The sequence below is a fragment of the Mesoplodon bidens genome, assembly GCF_964165515.1.
Source record: "Mesoplodon bidens genome assembly, chromosome: 11".
In the NCBI taxonomy this organism is placed as follows: Eukaryota; Metazoa; Chordata; class Mammalia; order Artiodactyla; family Ziphiidae; genus Mesoplodon; species Mesoplodon bidens.
Window position 1 is genome coordinate 73,011,909 of NC_138167.1, and position 21,206 is coordinate 73,033,114.

At 40.4% G+C, this 21,206-nt stretch overlaps 2 protein-coding genes across 9 annotated transcripts in view; both read left to right on the forward strand.

Moving 5' to 3' along the window:
* The window catches only part of CRY1 (cryptochrome circadian regulator 1), a 97,946-nt gene extending 94,082 nt beyond the window's left edge, over positions 1 to 3,864 (forward strand). Inside the window, exons 11-13 of one of the 4 annotated variants that reach the window (XM_081249648.1) lie at positions 1,696 to 1,767; positions 1,844 to 1,947; positions 3,425 to 3,864. In XM_081249648.1, the coding sequence (XP_081105774.1) occupies positions 1,696 to 1,767; positions 1,844 to 1,947 (176 nt within the window). In that variant the 3' untranslated portion in view covers positions 3,425 to 3,864. Of the gene's footprint in view, positions 1 to 1,695; positions 1,768 to 1,843; positions 1,948 to 2,713; positions 3,390 to 3,424 lie in introns of those variants that run through there. The other 3 variants (XM_081249650.1, XM_081249647.1, XM_081249649.1) reach the window with 3 other exon arrangements.
* A 2,829-nt stretch (positions 3,865 to 6,693) lies between these two features.
* Positions 6,694 to 20,853, forward strand: MTERF2 (mitochondrial transcription termination factor 2). Of its 5 annotated transcripts, none has more exons than XR_014017100.1 (3): positions 6,694 to 6,878; positions 8,627 to 8,749; positions 20,520 to 20,853. XR_014017100.1 is itself a non-coding variant. In XM_081249656.1 (3 exons), exon 3 carries the CDS (start codon positions 15,719 to 15,721, stop codon positions 16,904 to 16,906), a length of 1,188 nt encoding a protein of 395 aa, XP_081105782.1. In that variant the 5' UTR covers positions 6,694 to 6,878; positions 8,627 to 8,749; positions 15,691 to 15,718; the 3' UTR covers positions 16,907 to 17,523. The 5 variants fall into 5 exon arrangements, 3 of the variants coding, with proteins under 3 accessions (XP_081105782.1, XP_081105783.1, XP_081105784.1); XR_014017101.1 differs by lacking the exon at positions 20,520 to 20,853 and adding an exon at positions 17,539 to 17,914; XM_081249656.1 differs by lacking the exon at positions 20,520 to 20,853 and adding an exon at positions 15,691 to 17,523.
* The last annotated feature ends 353 nt before the right edge of the window (positions 20,854 to 21,206 follow it).

Sequence of the window (21,206 nt, forward strand, 5' to 3'; positions counted from 1 at the left end):
ATTTTGGGAAGCAGTTTGGCAGTTTCTTAAAAGCTAAACATAAATTTAACATACAACCCAGAAATTCCATTCCTAAGTATCTATCCAAAAGAAGTGAAGATATATGTCTATACAGAGACTTATATGTGAATGTTTATAATAGCTTTATTCATGATAGTCAAAATGGAGTATATCCATACAATGGAATATTAATTCATAAAAAGGAACAAAATGCTGATACATGCTACAACCTGGATAAATCTCAAAAATATTAAGTTAAAGAAGCCAGACACAAAAGACCACATGCTGTATGATTCCACTTATATGAACTAGTGAGAAAAGTCACGTTTTTAAAAGAGAAATTGGATTAGTGCCTACCTTAGGCTTATAGATAGGAATGGAGAATGAAAGCAAATGGACATGAGGGATCTTTTGGAGGTGATGAAAATGTTCTAAAACTGGATTATGCTGGTGATTACACAATTCTGTAAATTAACTAAAAATTATTGAATTGTACCCTTAAAACAGTTGAATTTTATGGTATATAAATTATTCCTCAAAACTGCTTTAAAAAACTATTCACTATAGACAGTTTAGAAAATTCAGAAAAACAGAAAATAACAATAAAAATCAAATAAATAATTGAAAAATGTATTTGTTGAAGTTTTTTAATTATAAAATATGCACAACATAAAATTTAGCATTTTAACCATTTTAAATGTACAATTCAGTGGAATTAAGTACCTTCACATTACTTTGTGAAGTTTTCAGTAGAGTTGTGCAAAGATGCATGATGGCAAGTATCACTATTAGGGGAAGCCTGATGATGGTAAGACCAGTAGCAGCACCATTCAGCGGTGAATTTGCCACAGTCCAGAGTCTGACCTTCAGCCTTACAAGTCTAAAGCCTGAACGTTTGCTGTAATTAGTGGTGACCATTCTGTGAATGACATACTAGAAATTTTAAAATCATATGAATTAAAATATCAACAGGGAACATTAGTTTATTAGCTTATGGTGGAAATATTCCTTTCCAGAAGTCCTCATCCTTGATCAGGCCATTCACTTTCCCAATTTTGAGTACCCGAAAAGCTGAGTTCTTTATCCAGAGAAATGTGATAAGTATGAAGTTACACTAAAAATAATTAAATTGTCTTGTTCCGGCCATCATGCAACCACTCCTAGGGGTAGGATCCTCATATTTTTCCATAATGTTTTCTCTAGAATCTACTTTTCTGTGCTAACCCATTCTCCTATAACATTTTTTCTTTTTAGGAGAGTTGATACAATTGCACAGGCTAGGTAACTGCTCCATTGTTTAACTCTCATCTGGCAGGACCTTATTCCCTTACTGTATCTCCAAGGACATATGTTTTAGATAGGTGCTGAGGGAGGAGGAGGTGAAGGAAGGATGTATATCTCACTGATGCCCTATGTTTTGACTTCATGATCAAGTGTCTAATTGTCATCCAGTAAAGAAGTGTTTTTTAGAAAATGATTATCAGTGATTTTGCCCTTGAACAGTCAACATTTCTATGACCCTAAATTTAAGGACAAGTTAAGCTTTCCTGATTTGGTATGATTTTTGGTTCATATGAAGGGTTGTGGATTAATCCTAAAACGCACAATACAAATACTAAAAATTAGATTTATAATCGTAATACATACAACTTGAAATTAGTTTAAGTAATTTTACTATGTTTAACATACTAACAGGTTGTACTCCAGGGAGTGGTATTTTACATTATGCTCATGGAGATAGTCAGCAGACTCACCTATTAAAGCAAGGTAAGAATGTAGCATTCGAGCATACTCTTCTTCTCACCTTTCTTATCTTAAACATACATTTTTTTTAAATGTGTAGGAAGAAGCTCCACGTGCACTGGTCTCAGCAGTGGGAAACGTCCTAGTCAGGAAGAGGACACACAGAGTATCGGTCCTAAAGTCCAGAGACAGAGCACCAACTAGGTAAATACTTTAGAGCTTTATTTCTTGCTTTAGCGGAGTGTATAATCAACATAAATTAATATAATTTCCAAAATGGAGCTAATCTCTATTTTCAAACCAGAGAATCTGAGGCATAAATTTTTCAGTGATTGTTACAAAATCAGTTAATTCTTAGACAAGAGAAATGTATCTGTACTGGACAAAGTGCTGTACTCAGTTTTATGGTCATCTGAAATGATGATCTTCAAATTTGAAAAGCTTATGGTGTCATGCTCAGGTTTTTCCTCGGAAAAAGCCATCCTTTTCATTTCCTTCCTGTGTGACCAGGAGTCTAAGTAAAACAAAGTGACTTTTTTATTTTAGTGGTATTAATATAATCCCCTTATGAAATTTTCCCCAAATCTTCTCTTGATTTTATAAATTTCTTTTATATATTGTGATACTTCTAAAATCTAAATTATTTCCAGTTTGGGAATAGTTTAAGTTTTTTTTAAATGTTGGCCCTTTTTGGAAGTGTCAGAAAGCCATGCCTGTATTCAGTTCAACTGGTTATGGGATACTATTTTGTGATTTAAATTTATAAGAAAAGTATTCATGTAGTGCATTTGCCAGTTTTTAAGACTCCTGTTTCTTCAGTTATCTTGAACTGTTTACATTTTTAAAATCATTGCTATTTTTTGATACCAATATAGTCTGTAAATTTCTTGAAGATCAGTAAACAGTCATCAGATTTTTGTCATTCCTTGCAATCAAGCTTTACCCATTTTTTTTTTTCCTTAAATCACAGAAAACATTCAGAAGGAATACGGTTGCAGCAGAAATTGGTGGGCAGTTCAGTACTTTTTCAGTTAAATTATTTTAAAATGTTCTTCATTAATGGAAAACAGTTACATATTGAAATGCATTATTTCTAATAACATTTCTGTAGTTTTTAACTTTTTAATGAATTTGACATAGGACAAATGGTAATTTGTATATAAAGAACTTGGTAAAAGAATTTGCTTAATGTAAATATAAATAGTCACAATTAGTATAGACCCATCAATATATTTTTGATAATCTTTCATGTATGGTAAAAATTAAAGTGGCAAACTGATATTCTGATATAAAAATCAAAGTTTTGAGAGTCAATGTGAGAATATAGGATTTTAGACTTTCTTAAAAGACTTTGTTAAAATTTTAAGAATTTTTCTTGACATCATTATTTGGTCTAACTTTGAACTCTTTGACAATAATGTTTCAGAAAACATGTGTAATCAAAATTGGTAGTTGTAGCCTCCATTAACATAGACAATATATATTTTAAAGCTTCATGTATGCCTGTTTTGACCCAAAGTTGTAGATATCATGGTACCATGTGTTAAGTTCTTCTTGTCTCCCTTTCTTTGTTCAGTTACAGCTAAAGTGACTTTGTTATTAAAGTATATGCATATATGGAATCCTGTGTACTTGGTGGTTGCTTTTTTTTTTCTTTTTAAAAATTTTTTGTTTGTTTTAGGTAAAGGGGAGAGCATTGGTATGTGAGATGTGATCACAAATTAGAGACAGATTCTGTAAACTACATGTCACCATTCTGAATGAAGAAACAGCTAATATATATTTAGTAAAATACTTTTCAAAATTATTCCAAGTAAGAATACTATCTTCCAAATACTTCGTACTTTTAAAAATAAAGTTATCTGTAAGAAAGATTTAAAACCAAAGAGATTTTTTTCAAGTAATTGGGCTTATAACTCTGAGTTAGTCAGTATGGGGTAGCAGTTAAGAGTGTGGGCCCTGGAGTCAAATGCCTGGCTCTGTCACTCATTAGCTTTGAGATCTTGGGCAATTATTAACCTTTTGTGCCTTCTTTTTTCTCTTCTATAAAAAGTGAGGATGAGAGTAGTATCTGCTTCATACTACATATGAAATGCTCATAACAGTGCCTGGCATGTGGTAGGATGCTCAGTAAATATTAGCTACAGGATTGCCGTTCTGTGTAGCTCCCTGGAATGTGTAGTGCATAGTCTGCATAACTGCCTGCTGCAGCTCTGGTTAGCTGCCATTATTGTTATCATTATTATTATCCCTTTACTGTTCTCCAGTAGGCCAGTTCTTACCATTTGGAATTATAACCATTGGCTTTTGTTTTCCCATCTTTATTAGTGATAAGATGTTCAGTGTGGTAATTGTATTTAAAGGTAACTCAAGATAAATTTGAGTCAGAAATGCAGAAACAATCATTTTTATTTTTAGATGATACACATTTTAAAAAGTATCCTGGATAATGAATTAATACTGATCAATAAATTCATTACTGAGAAAGAAAAATCTGCCTTATCTTCTTTTATCACTGTTAATAAGGAGTAATATTTTGCTTTTCACACCTGTACTTTACATCCTGCTCTTTGGACCTGATTGTACTATACAGAATTGAGAAATTCATTGACTTGGAATTTACCATTACCATTTGGGAATAAAAGATGCAGTTTTAATATGAATAAATCAGTATTTTAGTAAAAGAACACTATTTCAACATGGGCACTGATATTTTACTTTTAAATGTAGAAGGATTTTAATATGTTTGGGGGGGTGGGGAAAGATTTTTGCAGTTTGGTCGAAATTGTGACTAAAACAAAAAAATCACCAAAAGGGAAAGAGAGGTATCAATCAATGTGCTCCAACTGAGCAAATGCACTATGTTTGAATACAGTGTTGCCCCCTAACTGGAAGGGTTAGTGTTCTAAAAACCCTACAGGTGGTTGAGGGATTTTAAGACATTTTGTTCATTCAGCAGATACTTCTTGAACTCTTATTACCAAAAACTGTGCTTAGCAACTTGGAAAAACTGAATTGAGGGAACTACGTTTTTAAGTTTTTCACATTCACTTAAAACAGTAAATTTGGGGTATAAAAGACTGATAGCAATATTACTTTTAACCATCTCTTGTGTACTAGAAACTTCAGGATCGTCCCACAATTTCAAACATATGTTTGTAATTTTCTTGTAGGTAATATGCCTAATACTAGGTTCTTTGAACCCCCGTTACTCCATCCAAGTGTTTTTCTGATTGTATGGTTCTAGAAATGAACTCTTTAAACATTTAGGATGGAAAAAACTTTGGGTAGCATTTATTTAAGACAACTGGCATAGCTAAGTTGGTCAGTTTCAAGTGTGATTACAGTGCACAGGGTTATATGTATTGTCATTCCTCATACAATTATGTGGAGCCCTGATACAAGCTGCTAGCACCTTAATGCACATCTCTGCTCCCTCTCCTGACCAGTGACTGCGGCATGCAGTTCTAAGGCCCAAGTTTACATTCCTTAACGTCCTTCTCTTTTCTGTATCCTACTTTAATTCCCTTTTCCTAAATGCAGGTGACACACTTTGGTTAGTCTGGACCCCAAATCCTTGTATTTCAGGAAAAAGAGTGCAATAAAGCCATGAATAATGGGGTTTTTGTATACGGGTAACTCAGAGGGAGAAGGATTACTGGACACAAACTCCCCTACCTCACATACATTAGCCACCCAGTTAATTCTAGAATATCCTGGAGATCAAAGGTGACCTAGAGACAAGGAGCCAGGATTCTTGCTGCTACTCTGTGGAATTAAAGTGCAACTTGTCAGTCCCTCTCAACAAAGCCATTGAGCACAGACTGGCTAATAAGGCTAGACTCAAAGATTTGGTTAGCATTTCCTGAGTCCCTACCATATGCCACGCACTGTTCGTAGGAAAATTAATTCATCAATATCCACAAGGAGTTCACTCCACAAGGAGAGAGGGCCATCTTGAAGAATTACAGTGCTGCGTGTTAAGGTGTTAGAACTGTGCACTGTATACTATGAAATATGCAAAGTGAGGGGCCTACAGGCTGGGAAAATCACAGCTTTCCTGACCCCCAACTCCACACCCAGCATAGGACAGCTAGACCAGTCAGGGCACCTTGTCCTTGGAAACATTCAACTCTAGTTGCGATTAATCATGTCATTGGTTGTTAATGTCTTTGTCCTCCACTAGAATGTAAACCTCATCAGGATAGGGAATGTACTTTATTCCCCCTTGTCTTGTGCACCGCTGTTTTGTCATTGCAGCTTCACATGCTTGACTCTTAACAGGCATGCCATAAATATGTGTATGGATAAATATGAGAATAAATGGGACAGACATTGAGCCTGGCTTTAAGGAGAAATTTGTTAGTCTATGAGGCTGGCATCACAGGTAATAATTAGAATGTAAAGCACCTAGCAGTTTATCAGAAAAGGTGAGTATTTGGGTGAAAGCGGCCGGAGGGAGGCTGTTAAAGACGCATCAGACACTGTAGCTGACTGCTTTATTGGGGGGGGTGGGGGCGGGCAGGAAAGCTAGATATGTACCAGAGAAGTTTCGGGATTTTTTTAAACTACGTTTCTTTTGTAACTTAGTTCTTTATCTATAGACTAATTTTGGGAATTCTGAATGGCTATAGCTTAAAGATATAGCTTAAAGATATAGTGGTTTGAGTTATTTCTACCCTTTTTTTCTCCCGGGCTAGTGACACTCCCCAAGGGATAAAAGGACTGAAACTCCAATTTCTCTAAAATACTGGGAGGGAAAGGGTGAGAAAATGTCCGAGGCAATAGTTGCCGGCCAGAGGTGCTGTTCCCCGGACAGCTGACTCGCACGCTGGCCCAACTCCGCAGGTCCCCTCCGCTTCGCCCGGCCCCGCCCCGCCGCGCTGCGTCAGGAGGGTCATGTAGCCTGCGCCCCGCGCCCTGATTGGCTGCGTTGGGGGCTCCAGGGCGTGTCTGTGGGTTACGCGAAGCTGGGTCGGAGCGGCTGAGGGTAATTGGCTGGCGGCTTGGGACCCTGGCCCCTGTTCCCAGGCGTCGGGAGGACGCCAGGCCGCGGGGAGCCTCGGCCTGGGGAGGTGGGGAGGACGGAGCCAGAGACCCGGAACTCGCGCCTTGTGCAGAGTGGACGCCGACAGGTGAGTCGCCCCGGTCCTTCGCCCCTGGGGGTGATCGTCCCTGGCCGCACAGCGGCCGAGAGGCTGGAGTCGGGAGCTGCCCACCGTGAAGCCAGACTTCCCGCTAGCTGCTCAGCTCCGCCTGGCTGGCTCGGGAGCTGGGTGGACGCTGGGGCGCCGCAGGTCGGAAGTTTCTCTGGATATGAGCGCAGGCCCCACATGATGGATGTGCGGCTTTCGATCGCTCCCCAGTATCCAATGCTTTGGGCCCTCGTTTTTCCTTTCTTACAAACATTGGGGTTAATTTGAAACTGTCAGCAGGTCGTACATGTTATAAAAGTAGAAGTTAACTGAATTACCGGTGTTCGTCGAGGGGACCATGTTATGAAAATTGTGCATATTACAGAAGTGGGTTTCACTCCTTAAAAACGCTTAAGAAACATGAAGTATCAGAAAATAAACCACGTTGTGATTTAGAAAACATTTACCTGGATCATTGCTATGTGCAGAGCACAGGGCTAAGAGCAGGACTCAGCCAAGCTGTTGGGTTTGAATCCAAGGTCTGCCCTTTATTAGCTGACCAACCTTGGGCTACTTTACGTGCATCTGTTAGCTCATCTTTAAAATGGGTTGCTGTGATGGTTTAATGAGTTTCTGAATGCTTTGTGATTTATGGTATTAATTAATTTAACCTTCACAATCACCCAGGATGTAATCTTCACGAACACCTAGTGATGCCATTTTCCTGGTGCTTAAACTGAGGCACAGAGAGGTGAAGTGACTTCCTCAAGTTACAGCACAACTAATGACCAGGAATTAAGCCCAGGCAGCCCACAGCTTTACCCACTACATTAAGTTTTAGTGAACTTGGTTTGTCATCGAGTTTCATTTGACAGATACTGATTTTGTTTCTGTGGACCAAGTTCTTTGCTGGGTACAGGGGATAAAGTAGAAGAGTATGCAGACCCTGCTTTCCAGGTGCTTGCAATCTGGTGCAGGTTGTTCATAGAATGCAGGGTGCTCATGAATCCTGCTAAAGTCTTTTGCAAAATGTGAGTATGGGTCCTTTTTTGGGAAAGAGAGGGAGTCTGGCTCACACCGTGTTCTCCGGTGGGTCTGTGATTCAAAGGTATGAAGAAATATCTTAGCAGAAAAGCTAGTGTCTAGCATAATGCCTGACACACAGAATGAGCCAAACAAACAAAAACAAAAAAACTGGTTGAATGAATGAAGAACTTATAGGAGTATAAGTGCCACAGTAGGGTCAAGAGCAGGGTGCTGTGGAAGAGCACACATGAAAGTCACCTGCCCAGGAATGCCTCCTAGAGTCAGCAGTGCCAGCCAGGTGAAAGGTAGGGAAGGAATTCATTGGAACATGGCAGTAAACCGTTTCTGCCCTCATGGAGGGTGAGACAGAAACCACACATGAACAGCTGCAGCTATGACAAGTGGCACATAGGAACAGTCCATGGTGATAAGAGAGCCTGTCAGGGGGACAGGAAGCCTTATCTATTCATGAAGGGCAGGGAACTTTCCCTGAGAAAGTGACACTTAGACCTAGGAGTTAGGAGCATTGCAGGCATGGGGAGTAGCCCTCAGTCTTCAGAGACCCTGTGATGGGAACAAGTAAAGCAACAGGGGCAGAAAGGAAGCTGGTGCAGCTGGTGTAGGCAGAGGGGGACAGGAGATTTGGGTGGTGACAAAGCCTAAGACAAAGAGGGCTTGCAGGCCATGGTAAGGCTTTTTTACTTTATGTCTTTATCCTAAAGTACCATCGAAAAGTTTATTGCAGGGAGGTGACAAGATCACATTTTGAGAAGAAGCTGGAAAGAAGCCCAAGTGGATTAAGAAGCCCCGGATGAGGACAGGATCTCTGGGGAGAAACTCTTAAGGTAAGAAGAGGAGAGGGCCTAGAATCAAGCCTTGAAGGTGAGCCTGCAGAGGAGACAACTAAAGGACAGTCAGGAGTGTAGGAAGAAAGGAGGAGAACCAGGGGAGTGGGAGGTTTTGGAAGTCAGGTATGAGTATTTCACAGAGAAAGTGGTCACCTGTGCTGAAAACTGCCGGTGTCAAAAGAGGGAGGAACTAAAACTACTCACTGGCTTTAATCACATGAAAGTTGTCTTTATGGGAAGTTATATAAATAGGAAGAGAGGAAATGGAAAGAAAGAAGGAGCTGCAAGAATTAACCTGAGGGGAAGAGAAAAATGGGATTTTAGTTGGAGGGGCAGTGAGAGAAAGAGCCACTGAGGTGAAGGGTGGGAACCTCAAGAGAGGAGAATGAAGCTGAAGGAGTTTATACATGAGAAACAAGGGCTCTAGACACTTCAGGCCAGAGAGGCTGGGATCAGCACAGGAGCAGGAATTACCCTGGATGATGAAAGATGTCATTGTAGGGAAGGGGAGATAGCAGAAGGTTTATGTTTGGTATGATGAATTGCACTCCTTTCTTTGTACAAGTTAGAGGCAAGGATATTGGTTGAGAGTGAAGGAGAGAATGGATGTCAGGGGAAGCTGGAGGTCTGAGTTGAGAAGATTTGACATAGTTGTTGGGGGATGTGAAAGAGAGAGTTGACCAGAGATTGTTTTAGAATGGTCTGGCAGAGGGAGCCAGGTATGCAGCAACGGCCGGAAATTAGCCACCTGGCTCATTCAGGGAATTGCAAAAATAGTAGGGGAGTGAGGACGGAGGCTAGCTAGAAACAGAAACTATATTTAATACAGTATAACAAAGGAGGCATCACAAATCATGGGGAAGGAAAGGATTGTTCAAACATGGTGCTTAGAGATAGCTAAGCTATTGATAAAATCTATTTACATTCTTAGCTCACAATCAGAAATTTCAAATGAATTAAAGGAGCTAGCTTTTAAAATTCAAACAAAGTTCAGGCGCCTTCAACGTGGCAGAGGAGTAAGACGGGGAGATCACCTTCATCCCCACAAATACATCAAAACTACATCTACATGTGGAACAACTCCTACAGAACACCTACTGAGCGCTGGCAGAAGACCTCAGACTTCCCAAAAGGCAAGAAACTCCCCACGTACCTGGGTAGGGCAAAAGAAAAAAGGAAAAACAGAGACAAAAGAACAGGGACAGGACCTGCACCTCGGGGAGGGAGCTGTGAAGGAGGAAAAGTTTCCACACACTAGGAAGCCCCTTCACTGGTAGAGATGGGGGGTGGGCACGGGGGGAGCTTCAGAGCCACAGAGGAGAGCGCATCAGTAGGGGTGCAGAGGGCAAAGCGGAGAGATTCCCGCACAGAGGATCAGTGCCGACTCTCACCAGCCTGAGAGGGTTGTCCACTCACCCGCCGGGGTGGGCGGGGGCTGGGAGCTGAGGCTCCAGCTTTGGCGTTCAGATCCCAGGGAGAGGACCAGGGTTGGCTGTGTGAACACAGCCTGAAGGGGGCTACTGTGCCACAGCTAGTCGGCAGGGAGTCCGGGAAAAAGTCTGAAACTGCCTGAGAGGCAAGAGACCATTGTTTCAGGGTGTGCGAAGAGAGGGGATTCAGAGCACCAACTAAATGAGCTCCAGAGATGGGCGCAAGTCATGGCTATCAGCACGGACATCAGAGACAGGCATGAAACGCTGGGCTGCTGCTATAGCCACCAAGAATCCTGTGTGCAAGTACAGGTCACTATCCACACCTCCCCTCCCGGGAGCCTGTGCAGCCTGCCACTGCCAGGGTCCTGTGATCCAGGGACAGCTTCCCTGGGAGAACACACGGCACACCTCAGGCTGTTGCAATGTCACGCCAGCCTCTGCTGCTGCAGGCTCGCCCTACATTCCATACCCTTCCCTCCCCCCCAGCCTGAGCGAGCCAGAGCCCCCTAATCAGCTGCTCCTTTAACCCCGTCCTGAGTGAAGAACAGACGCCCTCAGGCGACCTACACACAGAGGCGGGGCCAAATCCAAAGCTGAACCCCAGAAGCTGTGCGAACAAAGGAGAGAAAGGGAAATCTCTCCCAGCAGCCTCAGGAGCAGTGGATTAAATAGCAAGTGCTCATGGAACATTCTCCAGTGTAGATCATATCTTGGGTCACAAATCAAGCCTTAGTAAATTTAAGAAAACTGAAATCATATCAAGTATCATTTCCGACCACAATGCTGAGACTAGATATCAATTAAAGGAAAAAATCTGTAAAAGATACAAACACATGGGAGGCTAAATAATATACTACTAAATAATGACGAGATCACTGAAGAAATCAAAGAGGACATCAAAAAATACCTAGAAATAAATGACAATGAAAACATGATGACCCAAAACCTGTGGGATCCAGCAAAAGCAGTTCTAAGAGGGAAGTTTATAGCAATACAATCCTACCTCAAGAAACAAGAAATGGGACTTCCCTGGTAGCGCAGTGGTTAAGAATCCGCCTGACAATCCAGGGGACACGGGTTTGAGCCCTGGTTCGGGAAGACCCCACATGCTGCAGAGCAACTGAGCCTCTGCGCCACAACTACTAAGCCTGCTCTCTAGAGCCCGCAAGCTACAACTACTGAATCCCGCGTGCCTAGAGTCCATGCTTCATGACCAGAGAAGCCACTGCAATGAGAAGCCCGTGCACCACAATGAAGAGTAGCCCCCACTTGCCACACTAGAAAAAGCCGGCACGCAGCACCGAAGACCCAAGGCAGCCAAAAATAAAGGGAGAAAGAAACAAGAAACATCTCAAATGAACAACCTAAACTTACACCTAAAGCAATTAGAGAAAGAAGAACAAAAAAAAAAACCCAAAGTTAGCAGAAGGAAAGAAATCATAAAGATCAGATCAGAAATAAATGAAAAAAATGAAGGAAACGATAGCAAAGATCAGTAAAACTAAACGCTGGCTGTTTGAGAAGATAAACTAAATTGATAAACCGTTAGCCAGACTCATCAAGAAAAGGAGAAGACTCAAATCAACAGAATTAGAAATGAAAGAAGTAACAACTGACAATGCAGAAATACAAAGGATCATGAGACATTACTATAAGCAACTATATGCCAATAAAATGGACAACCTGGAAGAAATGGACAAATTCTTAGAAAAGCACAGCTTTCTGAGACTGAACCAGAAGAAATAGAAAATATAAACAGACCTATCACAAGCACTGAAATTGAAACTGTGACTTAAAATCTTCCAGCAGACAAAAGCCTGGGACCAGATGGCTTCACAGGCGAATTCTATCAAACATTTAGAGAAGAGCTGACACCTTCCTTCTCAAACTCTTCCAAAATATAGCAGAGGGAGGAACACTCCCAAACTCATTCTACAAAGCCACCATCACCCTGGTACGAAAACCAGACAAAGATATCACAAAGAAAGAAAACTACAGGCCAATATCACTGATAAACGTAGATGCAAAAATCCTCAACAAAATACCAGCAAACAGAATCCAACAGCACATTTAAAGGATCATACACCATGATCAAGTGGGGTTTATCCCAGGAATGCAATGATTCTTCAATATATGCAAATCAGTCAATGTGATAAATCATATTAACAAATTGAAGGAGAAAAGCCATATGATCATCTCAATAGATGCAGAAGAAGGTTTTGACAAAATTCAACACCCATTTTTTGATAAAAACCCTCCAGAAAGTAGGCATATAGGGAACTTACCTCAACATAATAAAGGCCATATATGATAAACCCACAGCCAACATCATTCTCAATGGTGAAAAACTGAAACCATTTCCACTAATATCAGGAATAAGACAAGGTTGCCCACTCTCACCACGATTATTCAACATAGTTTTGGAAGTTTTAGCCACCGCAATCAGAGAAGAAAAAGAAGTAAAAGGAATCCAAATTGGAAAGGAAGAAGTAAAACTGTCACTGTTTGCAGATGACATGATACTATACATACAGAATCCTAAAGATGCCACCAGAAAACTACAAGAGCTAATCAATGAATCTGGTGAAGTAGGATACAAAATTAATGCACAGAAATCTCTTGCATTCCTATACCCTAATGATGAAAAATCTGAAAGAGAAGTTAAGGAAACTCTCCCATTTACCACTGCAACAAAAAGAATGAAATACATAGGAATAAACCTACCTACGGAGACAAAAGACCTGTATGCAGAAAACTATAAGACACTGATGAAAGAAATTAAAGATGATCAAACAGATGGAGAGATATACCATGTTCTTGGAAGAATCAACATTGTGAAAATGAGTATACTACCCACAGCAATCTACAGATTGAGTGCAATCCCTATCAAACTACCACTGGCATTTTTCACAGCACTAGAACAAAAAAATTTTACAATTTGTATGGAAACATGAAAGACCCCGAATAGCCAAAGCAGTCTTGAGAAAGAAAAACAGAGCTGGAAGAATCAGGCTCCCTGACTTCAAACTATACTACAAAGCTACAGTAATCAAGACAGTATGGTACTTGCACAAAAACAGAAATATAGATCAATGGAACAGGATAGAAAGCCCAGACATAAACCCACGCACATATGGTCACCTTATCTTTGATAAAGTGGGCAAGAATATACAATGGAGAAAAGATAGCCTCTTCAGTAAGTGGTGCTGGGAAAACTGGACAGCTACATGTAAAAGAATGAAATGAGAACACTCCCTAAAACCATACACAAAAATAAACTCAAAATGGATTAAACACCTAAATATAAGGCCAGACACTATAAAACTCTTAGAGGAAAACATAGGCAGAACACTCTGTGACATAAATCACAGCAAGATCCTTTTTGACCCACCTCCTAGAGAAATGGAAATAAAAACAAAAGTAAACAAATGGGACTTAATGAAACTTAAAAGCTTTTGCACAGCAAAGGAAACCATACACAAGACGAAAAGACAACCCTCAGAATGGGAGAAAATATTTGCAAACGAAGCAACTGACAAAGGATTAATCTCCAAAATATACAAGCAGCTCATGTAGTTCAGTATCAAAAAAACAAACAGCCCAATCCAAAAATGGGCAGAAGACCTAAATAGACATTTCTCCAAAGAAGATATACAGATTGCCTTCAAACACATGAAAGGATGTTCAACATCACTAATCATGAGAGAAATGCAAATCAAAACTACAATGAGGTATCACCTCACACCAGTCAGAATGGCCATCATCAAAAAATCTACAAACAATAAATGCTGGAGAGGGTGTGGAGAAAAGGGAACCCTCTTGCACTGTTGGTGGGAATGTAAATTGATACAGCCGCTATGGAGAACAGTATGGAGGTTCCTCAAAAAACTAAAAATAGAACTACCATACGACCCAGCAATCCCACTACTGGGCATATACCCTGAGAAAACCATAATTCAGAAAGAGTCATGTACCACAATGTTCATTGCAGCCCTATTTACAATAGCCAGGACATGGAAGCAACCTAAGTGTCCATAGACAGATGAATGGATAAAGAAGATGTGGCACATATATACAATGGAATATTACTCAGCCATAAAAAGAAACAAAATTGAATTATTTGTAGTGAGGTGGATGGACCTAGAGACTGTCATACAGAGTGAAGTAAGTCAGAAAGAGAAAAACAAATACCGTATGCTAACACATATACATGGAATGTAAAAAAAAAGAAAAAAAAATGGTTCTGAAGAACCTAGGGGCAGGACAGGAATGAAGACACAGACATAGAGAATGGACTTGAGGAAACGGGGAGTGGGAAGGGTAAGCTGGGACGAAGTGAGAGAGTGGCATGGATATATATACACTACCAAATGTAAAATAGATAGCTAGTGGGAAGCAGCTGCATAGCACAGGGAGATCAGCCTGGTGTTTTTTGTCCACCTAGAGGGGTGGGATAGGGAGGGTGGGAGGGAGATGCCAGAGGGAGGAGATATGGGGATGTATGTATAGGTATAGCTGATTCACTTTGTTATACAGTAGAAACTAAGACACCATTGTAAAGCAATTATAGTGTAATAAAGATGTTAAAAAAAAACAGGGACTGAAAAATAAATAAAATTCAAACAAAAATATAGAAGCAAATAGGGATGCATTTTTATCTTCTCATCTGATGTATAAAAGCAGTAGGAATCCTAAAGGAAAGTGAAACTTCCCTGATCCTTTGACCAATTAAAATTAACCGATTTGTCCTGACACATGCTACACAATGTATGAAGCTTGAAGACATTATGCTAAGTGAAATAAGCCATGGTCACCATTCCACAGCTAACCTGATTTTCTATGGCTTCACTAGGGCAGTCACATGGCATTCCTCATTTTACCTGGCTGAGACTTATTTTAATTCTAGATTTATAAAAAAAAGTTTTTCACATAATTCTCATAAAAAAGCATACGTTTATTCACTCATTTTAGAGAAAACAAATTCACTGACTTATTTTGATAATAGTTATTTAGCAAAAGAATATTTATTCTAAAATATAAAATTAGAGTTGACACCCCTCCTTAAAAAGTATTTGCTTCAGCTAAACATCAGCTTGAAAATGTAAAATGTTAAAACAAAAAAAAGTAGGTGTGTGTAAATAGTGTATGTGTCCTAAACCTAAACGTATCAGAGTTGAAAGGGAATGTGTGTCAAAATAACATTTGAGGTTTGTGAATCTTTGAACTCCTTGTGGTTTTCCTACTGGTCTGTAAAATGGAACTGACTACTGCAGGAGGTTGTGGCAAAGCTCAAGCAGATGATGTATTTATAAACTTTAAGATGTGAAGCAGTGTATTACAGTTACTTCATCAATTATTTAAGAAGCTCTATTTAATATACTCCACATGAGTTGTCTAATTTAAGTCCGTTTTATTTCCATGCTTACTACTTACAGCTCAAATTTGTGTTTGTATTCTAAAAGTCAACACCCTTTATGTTAAAAACCTGTATTTTCTTTGATACAGGTATGATGAGTACCTTCTGAGTCTCAGGATGGTGGGAATTAGCCAGTGGATTGCAGGCATGTTGTGGAAGTTGCTGATGAGATCCCAGCCCTGCAGGCTCTGTTCTTTCAGAAAGATGCTATCAGCTCCAAAATACACACCTTTTCTAGCATCCTTCACCTATACAACTGATAATCAGTCAAATAGAGAAAATAAAAAGACAGTAGAAAAGCTCTATAAGTTGTCAGTTGACATCAGGAAAATTCGAAGATTAAAAGGATGGGTACTTCTGGAGGATGAAACCTATGTTGAAGAAATTGCAAATATTTTACAACAGCTAGGTGCCAATGAGACTGCTGTAGCCAGTATCTTGGAACACTGCCCAGAAGCAATTATCTGCAGTCCACCTGCTGTTAACACCCAGAGAGAACTCTGGCAGTCGGTTTGCAAGAACGAGAAAGAGTTAGTTAAGTTAATAGAACAGTTTCCAGAATCTTTCTTTACTGTTAAAGACCAGGAAAACCGGAAGCTGAATGTTCAATTCTTTCAAGAGTTGGGACTCAAAAATGTGGTCATTAGTAGATTTTTGACAACTGCATCTAATATTTTTCACATTCCTATTGAGAAGAATAAGCAAATGATAAAGCTTCTTCAAGAGAGTTATCTAAATTTAGGTGGCTCTGAGGTCAACATGAAAGTTTGGCTACTAAAATTATTAAGCCAAAACCCATTTATTTTGTTAAATTCTTCTGCATCTATAAAGGAAACACTAGAATTTCTCCAGGAGCAGGGTTTTACAAACTTTGAAATTCTCCAACTTCTCTCCAAACTCAAAGGATTTCTGTTTCAACTTTGCCCAAGAAGTATACAGAACAGTATGTCCTTCTCTAAAAATGCTTTTAAATGTACTGATCATGACCTGAAGCAATTAGTTTTGAAATGTCCTGCCCTTTTATATTATTCTGTTCCAGTTTTGGAAGAGAGAATTCAGGGATTATTGAAAGAAGGAATTTCCATAGCTCAGATAAGAGAGACGCCAAAGGTTCTTGAATTAACGCCACAAATAGTACAGTACAGGGTAAGGAAACTGAATTCCTTAGGCTATAGAATAAAGGATGGATATCTAGCAAATCTAAATGGAACAAAAAAAGAGTTTGAGGCTAACTTTGGTAAAATTCAGGCCAAAAAAGGAAGGCCATTATTTAATCCTGTGGCACCATTAAATGTTGAAGAGTAACTTGCTGACGTTGCTTCTTTCTATCAGTGCCGAGTAAAACCGAGTAGCAAAAACTTAAGTGATTCAGGCATATTGTGGGCACCAGTAATTTTAATAACCTACTTAACTTCTGCGTTGTGTTTAAATGACCTCTAAGTAGAAAATCTCTCAGTAAATTGCTATACTTAAAAATATAAATTGCATTTATTTTAAATAGTTTGTAATTTTGATCTTGAGCTATTTCTAAAAACTATTAAATGGTCTATCAGTGTGATATTTTATAAGTGAGTAATTTCTAAGAAACTGACAAGTGCACTCCATTCAAAGTATGGATACATTTTTACTCATGTAGCACATTTCACCTGGGATGCAGACCCAGCCTTCTTTCTCACCACCAGCTCTGAAACATCACTCTACTATGGTGTGAATTCTGTAGCTTAGTGTTTAGTGAAACATTAGCAAGCTTCTAATACATTTTTGTGGAGAAAGTTGATTTCATCTCCAGGTTGGAATAAGGGAATATCTTTGAGAACCAAGTATTGCCCATCAAAAGGAATAATTAGAGCTTATTTGTGTGGTCAGTTTGTTTAAAATTGACTGTTTTATCTCATGAAACACTTTTATGTGCATTTATTACTTTCCCCTTTTTACAGATGAGGAAACAAGCTTAGAGAGCCATCCAGCTGCCCCATGCCAGAGCCCAGATTTACTAAGATCTCTCTTCTGTTCAAACCTTGTGAACAGAAAAAGGATTGCTTATGAGTTGGCATAAGAAAAGTCACCCCTACCTGACATGCTAAAAGAGTACCAACTACAAATTTAGGGATTTTAATGAAAACATCTCTGTAAAATTCCTTAAATTTGAAATGATCTAATTTGAATAAACTTTCTGAAAATCCAGGTCTGACTGTAAAATATGAAAGGTAAAGTGTGTGATGGTTGGTACTGATTTTAGTCAGGTTTCAAGTTTCTATTTCTAAACTTTGTTCCAAGATAAATATTATGCAAATAAAGACTGGCTCACTTTCAGCTGTGGAGTTTGAACTCTGTAACAAATACACAAACAATTGACTCTTGACACTCAAACATCTGCGCTATGTGTGCGTGGCCTTAAGTAAAGAAAAAATTATGAAAAACGCAGGCCACGTCTTCACTCTGTTCCTTCATTCAGCAAATGCAGGTAACTCTCACTCTCCCAATCTGTTCAGTTCCTTAGGAAAGCGAAAGGTATCTCTGTGCAGCACCTACTAAGTGCTGGGCACGTTGTACTTTACAACTCTTTAAGAACTGAGTACCACTGTTTATTGTTCTAACAGATGAGGACATTCAGGCACAGAGAGGGTAAGTCACTTACTCCAAGTCACACAGAAATGTCTGTTCAAGAGAAAGCATGGCAGCCAGTATAGTCGGGGCAGAGTTAAGTGATGGGAAGAGTGACACAAGATGAGCATCACAGGTCCATCTAAGGAACAGGATCTCATTCTAAATGTGATGGGAAACCCTTTGGCAGATTTTAGTTTATGCTGACGAAATCATCAGCAGTGCTTTCACCCTCAAAAGTATCTCAGTTTGGAATACATTATACATTATATGGTCACCTTGGTAGTTCTATGTTAGATGTCAATTTTGAGATGCCTACAAGAATCTGAGCAGAGATTTCAAATAGAAAAATGGTGAAGTCTGGAGTAGTGAGAAATCAGGACTGGAGATACAGATAATCAGGGACCATCTGCATATCTATGGTATTTAAAGCTATAGCTCTGGGTGAGACTGCCAGAAAGAGGATAGATTTGGAGTAGTGGCTGACCAAGCCTAGAAAGGATTGACCAGAGTAAGTCTGCCAAGAAAAGAGGGCATTTTCAATAATATTGAATACCATGGGGAGGTCAACTAAGATAAGAAGTGACTAGTGGATCTGGCTAAAGGGAACTCATTGGTTGGCCCTATCAAGAGTGATTCTGGGGGCCTCCCTGGTGGCGCAGTGGTTGAGAGTCCGCCTGCCGATGCAGGGGATACGGGTTCGTGCCCCGGTCTGGGAGGATCCCATATGCCGCGGAGCGGCTGGGCCCGTGAGCCATGGCCGCTGGGCCTGCGCATCCGGAGCCTGTGCTCCGCAACGGGAGAGGCCACAACAGTGAGAGGCCCGCATACCGCAAAAAAAAAAAAAAAAAAAAAAAAGAGTGATTCTGGGGGCTTCCCTGGTGGTGCACTGGTTAAGAATCTGCCTGCCAATGCAGGGGACAAAGGTTTGAGCCCTGCTCCAGGAAGATCCCACATGCTGCGGAGCAACTAAGCCCGTGCGCCACAACTACTGAGCCTGCCATGAGCTCATGAGCCACAACTACTGGAGTCCACGCGCCTAGAGCCCATGCTCTGCAACAAAAGAAGCCACCGCAATTAGAAGCCCACATACTGCAACAAAAGAGTAGCCCCTGCCCACCGCAACTAGAGAAAGCCCACGCACAGCAACGAAGACCCAATGCAGCCAAAAATAAATAATTTTTTTAAAAAAAGTAATTCTGGTGTAATGAGAAAGGTAAGAAGGCAGCTGGAGTGGGTTGAAAGAATAGGAGATGAGGGCTTCCCTGGTGGTGCAGTGGCTAAGAATCCGCCTGCCAATGCAGGAGACATGGGTCAGAGCCCTGGTCCAGGAAGACCCCACATGCTGCGGAGCAACTAAGCCCATGCGCCACAACTACTGAGCCTGCACTCTAGAGCCTACGAGCCACAACTACTGAGCCAATATGTCGCAACTACTGAAGCCCGCGTGCCTAGAGCCCATGCTCTGCAACCAGAGAAGCCACCGCAATGAAACCTGCGCACTGCAACGAAGAGTAGCCCCTGCTCGCTGCAACCAGAGAAAGACCGCACGTATCAACAAAGACCCAATGCAGCCTAAATAAATAAATAAATAAATAAATAAATAAATATTTTCAAAAATAGATGAGGAAGAGTCAGGGACTATATAGTTTCTCAAGAAGTTTTGCTGCAAAAGGAAGCAGAAAAATGGAGATTATGAGATTTTTTCTTTAAAGAAAGGAAATAGTGGAACATGTTTATATGCCGATGGGTATGACCCAAGGAGAGAGAGATGGATGAGATGGAAAATAATTAATTTTAAGGATTAACATCCTTGAGGAAGTGAAGGTGGACTGACTTCGGATAAGAGCAGAGATACTAGTCCTCGTCCACAGAGCATGGGAACAGATGCAGGCAGGTTGACAGTGTGCATTGTGAGAGGCAGGAGTCTTGCTGTCTGGTTGCCTCTTTTTACAGAGAGATTTAGAATGGGAGGAGGGGAGTATAGCAGGACAGATGGAAAGAGGAGGTATGAAATAGTCACTTTGAGGAGTAGGAAAGTAAACAAACATGAAGGTATATAAGAAAGTTTAGCAGAGTTGAGTGGCCATGTGTGCTTTGTGGCCATTAATTTAAGAGCTTTGTCAGTACAGCAGCAAATGGGGCAGTTATGGTTACAGAAATGCATTTGTAGCTTACTCTAAAAGTTTAAACTAAAAAAAATCCACATTCATGGTCAAACATGCAGTATACTGACCTGTCCTTTAGACCACATCCTACTCCATTATCTTTTAGCCCTTGAACTGCTGCCTATTTCTTTCTTTTTTTTTTGCAGTACGCGGGCCTCTCACTGTTGTGGCCTTTCCCGTTGCAGAGCACAGGCTCCAGACGCGCAGGCTCAGCGGCCATGGCTCATGGGCCCAACCGCTCCGCGGCATGTGGGATCTTCCCAGACCGGGGCACGAACCCGCGTCCCCTGCATCGGCAGGCGGACTCTCAACCACTGCGCCATCAGGGAAGCCCCGCTGCCTATTTCTATTCTTGAATTCTTACTCAGATCTTCCTACAAATAAAATTTTAGATTTTCAAAATCAACAACAGGGGGCGATATCCTTACATAAAACACTAGAGTCAAATTTCATTTCCTCTGTGAAAAAAAGGCTATAACAAAATACATGATTTCCTTTAAACAGTTTATGTATAAATTCATTTCTGTGGCAAAATGTAATTAGCTGCCAATGTAAGTATGATCACCCAGAAGACTTCCAGTGAGCTCAAATCAGACAGCCTGGTAAATCAAGCATACAGGCAGCACTAATGCCAGCAGCAGAATGAAGGACTAGCTACTGAGTAGTCAGTCCCCTTTGTTTCTGGACATAAGATGGAGAGGTTCTGACTTACACGAATTCAAAAGTGTTACAGGAAATTCAACTAACACTGGAACTGTGCTTGCCCCATATTTGTAAAAAGGGAATAAAGATACTTTTCCTCATTAAGGTCCTCATACAGATTAAATCAGAGA